This window comes from Erythranthe guttata, chromosome 4 (genome assembly GCF_056151865.1).
Source record: "Erythranthe guttata isolate IM_541 chromosome 4, IM_541, whole genome shotgun sequence".
Taxonomy (NCBI): Eukaryota; Viridiplantae; Streptophyta; class Magnoliopsida; order Lamiales; family Phrymaceae; genus Erythranthe; species Erythranthe guttata.
The window spans coordinates 6,609,403-6,621,273 of NC_142536.1; the positions used below are offsets into that span (position 1 = coordinate 6,609,403).

Below are 11,871 nucleotides of genomic sequence, written 5' to 3' on the forward strand. Positions count from 1 at the left end.
AAAAAAAAATTCCTACCCTTTGGAACTAGTAGACCATTGTGTCGAATAATAGCGTCTCATAGAATCCTACTATCGGCGGCGGATCCCTCCCAACCGGTTTCATGATGGGAAATAACATGCAAGAACAAGGTAGTTTCCTCTATAATTGAGATGTTCCTAGTGGCGACCAATCCTCCAACATTTTCAAGGAGGTAAAAAAACTGTAATGTCGAACACCACCGTAAGGTTTCATATGGGTACGAACAATGCGTATGTTAACATGAACTTTCATTTGCTCATTTATGTGAGTAACTAGAACTACTATGGCTTCATCATTTTCTATATTGTCTTCCATACAAATAACTAAGCTGGCGGGCATAGGACAAATATGGAGAAAGTTCAAAACATTAGACAAACGTAAAATGTTTTTCAATTCCAATACTAAATTCAAACAAAAAAAGCATAATCCAGTGTACTTTAAATTTAGGTTTTCATTGGACAAAAATACACACTTAACAAGTAAGTGCCCAACAAGTATAACCAAATGCAATATATGTCACATTAGCCAAAATGCACAGTACAGAAATATGCGTAATTAACATAATCATAATTCACAGCAAGACTTAAGCCATAATTAACAAAAAAATATTTGAAAGCCCTCTTTTATATGTCCCATTAACAATTATAAAAAAACAGATAACACCAATATGACCACAACATCGAAAACATAAAGACATAAAGTAAAAATACCTCAAAACCAAGACCACCTCAAATTTAAATGTATTCACAAAAGCCAGAAGGAAATAAAAAAATGCCACAAAACTTTTACAGAAAAACCCACGATTTCACCCTCAACAACACTCCTCCAAATTTGAGAAGATCCAAAAACCGACTCAGCCGCCACAACCGAGTGAGTGTACCAACAATTAAGAGCACAAGATTGGAAACGGTAGAAATTGCAGAGATGAAATCCAAGTGTTACCTGGTTGCCACCCAACAAAAAACGAAGAGGGGCTGAAATAATTTGGTGATAATGAAAAGCTATTTACACAATGCTAATTTGTAATTTGAACATGTTGAGTGTATCCAACAATTTGTCCAAGATTCAATAATATGGGGTGCATGTAGGGCTGGGCATGGGTTGGTTTTATCGGCCAACCCATCCGCTTTCGACCCGCTTCTTTAGGCCGACAATTTTTTCGGCCGATAATTCTGTTGTCTGGTCGGTAATTTTAACCGAACCATATATAAGTGGATCGGTCGGTAGTTTTCAATTTACTCAAAATAATAATTTTTTTTTATAAATATTTAAATTTTTTTTATTTTTTAATGTTAAAATAATATATAAAAGACGTTAAAACTCAAAACACAAATTTATAAACCTCTTCGTATTATTTCTATTTTATAATTCTTATTTCATATCCTTCATTATATATTTACTTATCGTAGAAGTTTAATAATAAAACTCTTAATTTTATAATTAAGATTTTCACAAAATATATTTTGAATTTTTTTTAAAAATATCTTATTATTATAAAAAAAATTAAAAATAAAAATAATAATAAATAGATGGCCGATAATACCGACCAACCACCCATTGTTTACCCGACAAAATCGGTTGCCAACCATTACCCGATCCATAATGGTCGGGCCGATAATGATTTTCAACTTTCAGCAAAATGGGATGGTCGGGCCGAGTAGGTAATTGGCGATAATTACCTGACGTGACCCATGCCCAGCCCTAGGTGCAGGGTGTGATTATACAGTCTTGGAACTCCAAGAGAAGGGAAGATTAAATTACCGGCCACTTATCAGTCTCGAGCCGGTGTAATTGAAACCTAACCTCAGTTTCAAGGGGATTAATTAGTCAGTCTTGCCGATCCATTGAAAGCAAAAGAGCCCATACATTATTTTTTGATAACAAATCTATAGACATGTATAATGCAATATAACACGAGATGTACAAATGATTACCAGTAGTACAGAGCAGAGCTAGTATTAAGAGAGAACTGGAGATGTATACATATCTAACTATTTCTGATCATAATTGATATTGGATCAACACAAGAATTTTTTATTTATTTATTTTATTTTATATTTTTTTTCACAATCAAAGAATACAGAAGGACAAGTTTACAAATGATTGCCAAAGATGACAAGTTACCAAGTATAAAGGTGTCTTCATTTTGAGTCTTATTCTTAATAAATGTTTCTTGATTTACGAAAAAGAAAAAATACATTTAAAAAGACTAAAATAACCATGATCATTTAATGATGTGATAAGATAGAGTTAATACTTATAACTGAATTAATAAGGTTAAAACAGTAAAAAATACATTAATAATACATTTAATTCAGTATTATAATTTATAAATCTAAAGTGACAGATAATATGGAACACAAATATTTTTAAAAAGAGACACATCGACTCCTCATAATTTATTCCAAAGCTCAAATTGATGATGGTTGTGGAAACACAAATAAGAAACTTATCATCTAAGAACAACCTTCAACTTGGTCTCCACTTGTTCTCGCACTTTCCACTGCATAATTGTAATAATAACTCACTTAGATTTCGAATAATCATCCTATAGAATAATAACTACAAAAAAAAATATATATATATAATATATACCTGTAAATCGTTAATTTCTTCATCGGTAAGTGATCGTTCCATGGACCTATACGCTATCCTATAACAATGACTCGTCATTCCTTTCTTGTTCGTGAAGTTATCAATCAATTTCACCTGCCAAAACATTGCATAATATACATATTTTTATTTAATTAAATTTCTCCATAGTATTCATCTTATGAAAATATCCGATGAACATAACATACCTCCTCGACAAGATCCCCTGCAATACCTCTAACAACCTCACATAGGTTGTTTTCAGTAAATGAATCGCTAATCCACAAACTCATATCCTTGTAACATGGTGGATACTGCACAACAAAATATCCCAATCGTAAAAAGTTAAGCAATGCAGGAATAAAAATGATAAATATTTCTTGGTAACAAACATTATACTCGTCGTACCTTTGAAAATGGCTTAAACTTGACACCAAGCTGGCCTTTTGCGAACTACATAAAAATTGACGGGTCAGATTTTTTAGAAAAAAAAACTGGCAACGAGTACTCGTGATCAATATATATATATTTATGTACCTGTGAGGTAAACCGTTTGTCACTAGTCCAGAAAAGGCGAATATCTGGAATATCAAATAAAACCATTGCTAAGCGCTCAAGTCCAAGCCCGAAAGCCCAAGCAACATTGTCGGTCCGACCACTTCTCTTCAATATTTCTTGCTCCATCACTCCACAACCCAACACTTCCAGCCATTTTTCCTAATTACTTTTAAACAGAATCAGTACACGGTGAATAAATAATTCATTAGAAAATATTACTCTGGTTCAAATCCCTTAATAGAATGGGTAGAACAAGATTCAACAATTTATCTTATAAGAAATAAACCCCAGAGACTTGAAAATCTCTCCTAAATTCGAGATACACGGGTTGGTTTTAATTAATATTTACTATACAGATGGAATAGTACCTGGAAGTATATCTCCAACTCAAATGAGGGATTCGTGAAGGGAAAATATGTGTCGATCCAACGCATTTCCACACCACCTGATAAAGTGCTTCAAAATCAGATGCTGCGATCTTACAATAGTAATCTCAATAGAAGGAAAATCAGTATTCGATGTTACATCCAACGATTGGCTTTTCGATGAACAAAATTAACAACTTTCCTTTTTCAACAAGGTAGATGTATGTATTAATGTCCAACAATTTTTTCACCATTAAAATAGACCATATTGCAATAAATATTGTACCAAATAAATGGCTTGCCAAACCCTCGAGGCATTTCTTTAGATCCTCAGCTGCATACAATGTACCATCAGTACCGGATCCCTCCCAGTCGGCTGGCGTAAAAACACGTACACCTTCCATCTGAATCGTCATGCATAAAAGAAGACATTATTTGATGAACTAAAAGATGAAGTAGATGCCATTATTTGTAACAACTTATCAGTCACTGATGGAAAAAAATAAAAAATAAAAAAATAAAAAAAATCAGAAAACCTGATGGAAGACTGGGTAGTGGGTAGAGTCGATTGAATCTCTACGGTAAACATCTCCAGTAACAAGGAAATGAGTATTGCCTTGCCTTAGTAACTCTGCTTGATGTGCACTTGTATGGCATCTCAGTACTGTTTCAGAATCCACGTAATATGTGTCATTATAACTCCGGCTTACATGATCAGCAGGCACCAATACATCATCAAAGTTCTGTAAGAATAACACAATATAACAATACATTCTGATTATGCATCATCAACGATTGACAAAACTCGAGTTTAAAACTGAATATCAAGAAAATACGCATCTAATGAAAAATTTTGATATCGACAAACTTAATTTTTGAGTTTATACATCCCAAGTCATTGAAATCACCGAGTATTTTAAGAAACACGTTAGTTGTTTATAGCTCACCATCTACTCGGATATAGCAGATATATTCGAGTAGTATAGTATTTACATTTTACACAGACGAGAACTAAAATCTAGCAGCACAAAACAAGTCAGTGTTTCATTTCTCAAAGGACTTCAGCAAATCAACGCAACTTTAATTTGGGCTTAAATAACTATGAACTGGCAACTATCAGCATCAAGTTCAGCAAAGATATTGATTAAGAAACAATTCAACGAGAAATCACTGCCGTGCCCCAAAAACTAGTAAACATACCGCTTTAACAGAAACAAGAGGGCATAAGTTGTCGAACTTTTCGAATTTGTTTGGGTAGTTAGTGTCGAAGTAATCAAATATTGCATTCTTTAGTATGCCGAGCGGATGTTGATCCCTCCTATGGAGCTGCATCCCAAGCTTCGAGAATATAGTGTCGGAAACATTGTTCGTCGGGTCATCTTTCACTATCTCTGCACGCGCATTAACATGTTTTAACTCATTAAGCAAGCATCAGATCATAAGTGATTTAAGAAAAAAATAAAATTGAAACAATTCTAAAAACCTTAATTGGTAGTAAATACAGAACAAGTACCAATCGAAAATTCATCTATTATATTTATACATTCACCAAATCACCATTGAAGAGTATAATAAGATGCTGAAATTAAAAACCTAATTGCGGACATTCGAAGATAGATCATACATCGTAACAATTAAGAAATTGAAGAAAAATGAAGCAGTCGGTGGGAAATTTTACCATCCCGGGAAATATTGACGCCGCCGCCAAGTTCGAGAAGAGAGGCGGACACCGCCGGTGATTGTCTGGACCTATGAACTTTATTTTCCGGAAAAGGAGCGGCGGTGGCGGAGGAGGAGGTGGAGAAAGATGAAAATTGGAGGGGAAGGGCAAACAAGGTTCTCCGATGGAGAAAAATGCAAGGCTTTAGGAATAAAGTCGCCGCCATTGGAAACTGTGCTGCTCCGCCTGACCGGAGGTGGTGGTACGGTGGTTGGTGGAGGATTGAATTGGTCCGTTTGTTTGGATAAGCTGAACCATTTTGTTGTTGGGCCTTGACCCGATCTGTTATTCATCGGGCCGCTGCTAATTTTCTGCAAGTATATATGTAGGACCCGCAATTGAGTCGGACCTACCCGAAGCCCGATTGTTTGGCTCGATTTGAGACTTAATTGACTATGAGCTGGGTCAAGTAGCCATTTTACCAAATTCGATTCATTTATGAGTCGAGTTTGAGCCTACTATGGCTCAACCTGAATAAGGCTCGACCGATTAAGTTAATAATTAAATTATAATCTATTTATTATTTTATGCTCAACATCTAAAAAGTAGTTATGAGTATATCTAGAATTGCTTCTACAGTAGAACCTCGATAAATTAATAATTTCGCTTAAATAATAGTTTATCTCGGTGAAAATGTGTTAAATTATTATCTCGATAATTTAATAATTTGCTAAATTATAGAATTTTTCTAGTCCCCATTGTATTAATTTATAGAGGTTTAATTGTATTTGTTTTATGTTTCTTTATTTTGGACTCTAATGCATTTTTGGTAGTATTAATTACTTAAGGATTAAACTTCATTTCTTTTAAGGAACAAACATTGGTTTTCATTTTCCAATGCGATTATAGTTTTTATCTTGTTTTTATCTTCATGAATATTTTAATATGAGCTCATAAATTTCAATATTTTGAAACCTGATCGGACCGGCCGATTGAGTTAAACCGCGAACCATTATCTTGTTCGATTCAGTTTGACCATATTAATTTGAGCTCATAAATTTCAGTGATTTGAAAATTGAGTTTTCCCCCCAAAATTGCATTTGAAAACAAACAAACAAACAAATAAAATGGCCAAACCAACATTTTTTACAATACAATTGAAAAAATAAATAAACTCAAAATAAAAAAAATAAAAAAAAAGGCGTGTTATTTTTTTATTATAATCTTATATCTTATATATAAAAGATATAAAAGAAAGAAACGTTAGGACAACCTAAAAAATCCTAATGACATATTTGTAAAAATAAATTAATTTATGTGATACAAATTTATGTTTTGAAATTCCCCCTCGTACTTCTTGATTTCTCGCGTGGGCACTAACTGCATCTAAAAAAAGAAAAAGTCGTTAGGGGCTGGAATTGGTGTCGGCGAAAACCCTCCGACGCTCAAGTCAGCTTTGCATTATAGAAGAATTCAGAGAATTCAAGAAACTGTTCAGGACTTATGAATTGCGTATCTTTGATTATGAGGTTTCCAGAAGCATAATTTGAGCATAATTGCTTAGATCGTATCAATTTGGGTCTTAGTTAATTTGAACTTGTATTGTTATATTTAGTAGGTTTGGTTTGTGTGCATTTATTAAATTGTCGATACGAGCCTTTGGATGTGAGTCGTCGTCAAAATCTAAAGAGAGAAAATAAAAATTAGGCAATAAGATGTTTTGGTACAAAGCATGCAACGAGTATTTCATGGAGCCACTTGTATGTATAAGAGGCGGAGTCATATATTTGAATCCCGCAAGCGACAGCTAGCAGTGCTCCAAAAGTGATAGAACGCAATAATACCATTTGCTTAACTCATTCATAATTAATTATTGACAATTTTATAGAAAAAGAAAAAATATATTTCTATTTTTTTTCTATTTTTATGTGTATATTATTGATTGATTTTTCAATTAATATACCTTTTAGAATGATAATGTAAGACAAATTCAAAGTGGTGGCTCCACTGAACACATATCTTCAATAATTCACAAAAGCAACTTGTCAATTTATTACACTGATAATAATAATTACTCAATATATATTGTTAAATGTTAAGTTTGTATACTAATCATTGAATGAAATTGATGTCACAATGATTGATATTATGATGATCTGAAATTGCCGTTACGTCTCAAAATTGAATGGAATTATCGACATTTGATTTTGAAGGCCAAAATAAAAGATTTAATTTTTTTGTTTGGAAGTAAAAGATAGAAGATAATTTTTATTGTAATTATCATTAAAGTAGTAAAAATAATATATAATCTCATGGAATTAGTAGTTCTTGAAAGATACTTTTATAAATTATTTAGAGTAGAGGATTGGGGTTCGAATCCTGTCTCCCTCCCTCCCTACTTCCGTCAATTTGTAACATGAGTTGAATTTTTCAAAAAATAAAAATAAAAAGACAGGACAACAATTGTCACGATGTATTTGAAAATAAACTGGTCCCACAAGGGATGACATAACATTCCACAAGGGATGACATAACGGTTGGAACATGTGTTAATTGACCCAAGTTCGAATGTCACTCCTAACGGACGTTAGGTCGAACTTGTCACACATGGTTAGCATGTGGTTTATGTCTCTCTTGTAATTTATTAGCTATTATACGGGAGTGTATGTTTATCCAGTGCACCTATATAATTGACTAGGGTTCTGCTTCATTATATAGAGAAAAATAGTAAAATTTGAAAAAAAGAATCCTAATAAAAATGAAATCAACGCCGCGAAATCAATCCCTAGAAATGAACACTTTTAAGTTTGAATAAAGAATTGTTAACTTTAAACATCATATCATTATTAAATGGGTTTGGGTATTTCCAAAAAGGAAAAGATATTTTAATTTAGTCCCTAAAAAAATTTAATTTAATTCCAAGAACTTTGTAGGCAAGTAAAGTAAGCATATAAATAAGTTTATCTAGTAATGGATGATCATAATTTGATCTTGTGAATGTGTCAATAGTTGAGAGCTTGGTATGAAATTCAATATGTGCCACCATGCACAAAATGTTGGGCCAATTTTCTCTATATATACCCATTATATTTCTCAACCTTCAAATATTCTTAGAAAGTTTAGACTTGAAGAAAATTATATTTGATAATCCTAGTTTTTACTACTAATTTCTATTTTTCTTTGTTTTTCCAATTTAAATTTTGCAAGAGAGAGAGAGAGAGAGAGATATGGCACTTTTCAACATGGAAAATCCGTTAGTACTTACCTTTGGAATTTTAGGTAACCAAGTTTTCAATTAATCCCCTCAACTTGTGTTTTCTTGAAACAATTTAGGGGAGTTAGATTCTACACTTAATTATGTGTAGATTTATAGTTGAAATTTAGACAGTATAATTAATTGGGTGTAGCATCTAACTACACGCAATTTAGCTATGTCATATTTTGTAACACAAAATTTTTATGTCGACAAACTAGGCAACATTAGCGAAGGAATTATAACTTGACAAACTATAGAGAATTCTATAAATTTATCGCCGAGTACTTGTTCAAATTACTTTGCGTTTATGCCCTAGTCATTTTTTCTAAAAACATCAACAATATACTAGCTATGGATTGATAAATTTCTTAAATTTTGTAGGTAACCTTGTCGCTTTCTTGGTGTATCTGGCCCCAGCGTAAGTTATTTTCTTGGGAAAATTACAGTTTCCAACCTTCAAATTTGCACTGATTTCACATTTAGTCCTTCATGTTCACAAAAAATACACTCGATCCCTCATGTTTCAATAATTTAATACATTTGGCCATTTCTGTCAATTTACTGTTAGTCCATCAGTTAAGGCAGTGTTGGGCACATTCTTGATTTCGTTAGTACAAACCAAAAATTGACGAAAATGGCTAAAAAAATGTCGAATTTTCGAAACATGAGGGACCAAATATGAAATCATTGCAAACTTGAGGGATGAAAACTGTATTTTTGACCTTATTTTCTTCCTAATCATTAATAACTCTTTAACTTATGAAAATTCCATATTAATTAATATATTTCATTAATTAAATCAATTACTATATTTGTCACAGGCCAACATTCTATAGGATATTAAAGAAGAAATCAACAGAAGGGTTTCAATCAGTGCCATATGTTGTTGGATTACTTAGCTGCATGCTGTGGATATATTATGCAACACTAAAATCAAATGAAACCCTTCTCATCACTATTAACTCCCTTGGCTCTTTCATTGAAGCCATTTACATTTTCATTTACATTTCTTATGCACCCAAAAATGCTAAGGTAAATTTTTTTTTTTTGGTGCAAAAATCCTAAGGTAATTTAATTATTATTATAGTTTTATTTTCTTATTTATTTACCGATATTGATATTTTTTTGGTTTTTTTTTTTTCCAGATTTTAGCCCTCGAGTTGATTATGCTTCTTAATGTTTTTGGGTTCGGATTGATTCTTGTTTTAACGCACTTCTTAGTGAAAGGATCTCAACGAGTTCATGTTCTTGGATGGATATCCGTAATATTGTCTGTGAGCGTATATGTCGCGCCTCTTAGCATCATGGTATAATTTCTCGATCGCATTGCATATTTTATTTGTCGTATTTTCCCCATATCGTTTTGTCATTTTAACAGTAATTGAATGCATAATTAATTATTTTTTTTAAAATAATTTTACATTTGGTCATAAATTATATCGAGAAAAATAGACACGAGAGAGAGGAGTATGATATCGATTAATGTTCCGATAATCTTGTTAGAAGGGTAATTTTGAATTTTCTTATCAAACTAAAAACTATTTAATGAGTGTTTTGTATGATTAAACCTCAAACCATATTTTTAAATAAAATGTCAAGGAGGAATACTAATTAAACACACACACACACGCGCGCGCGCGCACACACACTATGCATATCATTCTTGAGCAATTCAAATATTTTATTTGTTTTAATTTATCGTTTAATTTCGTATTTCTCGTTAATTATAGGATATATATTTTCACGTCCGACGTACATTTAAAGAAATAATTTGTTGATTTAATATAGGGTTAAATAATTTGTTGCATTTGATAGTTTGGGAACGTAAATGCATTAGTGATAGTACATGGGTAAACTGTATTTAATCCTTACTATATTACTATGTGATATAACTTTTTATAGTCACATAATATATAACATATTATTGTTGATTTAATATATGATGCAGAAAAAGGTTATACAAACAAAAAGTGTGGAGTTCATGCCAATATCATTATCATCTGCCCTCTTACTAAATGCTGTGATGTGGTTTTTTTACGGTTTACTCCTCAAGGACTTTTATATTACGGTACTAATTAATTTCATTTTATTTCTTTTAGCAATATTTCATTTATTTATTTTCCCTATATCAATTATTTAATTTTATCAGGTTAATTTGACAGGTTCCTACCATAGTAGGATTCATATTTGGAGTAATTCAAATAATACTGTATTTGATATACAAGAAGTGCAAAGTACAAGATAAAATTCCAACGACGATCAAGGCCAAAATAGTAATTTCACCTGAGATACACCCAGTTTGCTCTCTACCTGCAGTTGAAGATAATCAGAATTTAGAAATTAATATTACTGTTGATGCAGATGAAATTAATGGTGAGAGTGAAGAAAGAATGGTGGAATTGTCCAATTAATCAAAGTTTAATGTGTTAATTAAATTTATCTTAATATGTGTACTTAATGTAATTGAGCTTGCGGGCGATTTGAACTTGGCTTGTACGGAGGGTTCGTTTTAACCTCCCAGTATGACGATTATCGTTTAATAAAATCCTTAATTCACTTCAAAAAAATTCGTACTTTAGTGTTTTCTGAATTTGGGATGGGTTGCAATTTCTTGAAATAGTGCTTAATTATTGTATTTTTAACGCTTTGTTCAAGTTTGATTTAATCGTTGACTTGCTTCATTATAATTTCTATAACAAAATTATATTTGCTTAGAAAATTATATTGCTTCATGTAATTTATTAATAAATCATGTTTATAAGTGATTTAAATGGAATATATATATATATATATATATATATATATATATATATATATATATATATATATATATATATATATATATATATATATATATATATATATGATGATGCTAAAATGTAGCTCACCTAGGGTGGTGTAGAAAATGAACTGGGAGAGCAAAGCAGACCAGTAGCTTGACAACTTGATGATCCTGAGGTACCTGCGATCATAGAACACATGAACTAAGCCGGGGGTTGATCCGGCGAAAACCCCTCCGACGCTCAAGTCAGACGTGCTGATCATAGAAATAGTCCAGAGAATACAGTTGATAGTATTGCTCAGTTAATAGGACGTACCTTATCGAATGAGTTCAAATGTGTATTTATAGCTTAGTTGAGATTGTCGGGCCCAAACCTTGCTTGAAGGTGATTGGGCCTCGGTGATAGTAGTCTTCGATATTGGGCTCGTGGCCCGGTAGATAAATAATTTGTAGGCCCATTGGGTTGGGCCAATTAGGCATATCATTAAGCCCCCCACTCTCGAGTCGATGTGGGGGCCATGTTGAAATGGGTTCTCAATCGTGTCGAGAGTGAAAATTGTAGTGTTCGTTCTTTGGCATATGGCCTGATGGTGTGCGAAAATGAATTGGAGCGTGTGTCGGAGGGGCGTGAATGCGCGT

At 32.5% G+C, this 11,871-nt stretch overlaps 2 protein-coding genes across 2 annotated transcripts; one reads left to right on the plus strand and one right to left on the minus strand.

Annotated features, from left to right (window-relative positions):
• Window positions 1-2,269: 2,269 nt before the first annotated feature.
• LOC105951663 (phenylalanyl-tRNA synthetase class IIc family protein) lies at window positions 2,270-5,539 on the minus strand. Its single transcript, XM_012975114.2, has 10 exons — window positions 5,213-5,539; window positions 4,735-4,925; window positions 4,071-4,277; window positions 3,821-3,938; window positions 3,538-3,614; window positions 3,149-3,328; window positions 3,020-3,064; window positions 2,821-2,925; window positions 2,615-2,728; window positions 2,270-2,522 (listed from the first exon to the last, which is right to left on the minus strand). Exons 1-10 carry the CDS (start codon window positions 5,418-5,420, stop codon window positions 2,472-2,474), a joined length of 1,296 nt encoding a protein of 431 aa, XP_012830568.1. The 5' UTR covers window positions 5,421-5,539; the 3' UTR covers window positions 2,270-2,471.
• A 2,882-nt stretch (window positions 5,540-8,421) lies between these two features.
• On the plus strand, window positions 8,422-10,861 carry LOC148771005 (bidirectional sugar transporter SWEET13-like). Its single transcript, XM_088817440.1, has 6 exons — window positions 8,422-8,473; window positions 8,832-8,868; window positions 9,272-9,482; window positions 9,596-9,757; window positions 10,399-10,518; window positions 10,613-10,861. The coding sequence occupies exons 1-6, from the start codon at window positions 8,422-8,424 to the stop codon at window positions 10,859-10,861; spliced, it is 831 nt and encodes a 276-aa protein (XP_088673566.1).
• Window positions 10,862-11,871: the final 1,010 nt, after the last annotated feature.

Coding starts and splice junctions, on each gene's coding strand:
- LOC105951663 (XM_012975114.2), bottom strand. CDS start 5,420: ATGGCGGCGACTTTATTCCTAAAGCCTTGCATTTTTCTCCATCGGAGA. Junction 4,926..5,212: donor CGTCAATATTTCCCGGGATG/GTAAAATTTCCC, acceptor ATGCGCGTGCAG/AGATAGTGAAAGATGACCCG. Junction 4,278..4,734: donor CTCTTGTTTCTGTTAAAGCG/GTATGTTTACTA, acceptor TTATTCTTACAG/AACTTTGATGATGTATTGGT.
- LOC148771005 (XM_088817440.1), top strand. CDS start 8,422: ATGGCACTTTTCAACATGGAAAATCCGTTAGTACTTACCTTTGGAATT. Junction 8,869..9,271: donor TTGGTGTATCTGGCCCCAGC/GTAAGTTATTTT, acceptor TATTTGTCACAG/GCCAACATTCTATAGGATAT. Junction 9,758..10,398: donor TCGCGCCTCTTAGCATCATG/GTATAATTTCTC, acceptor TATATGATGCAG/AAAAAGGTTATACAAACAAA.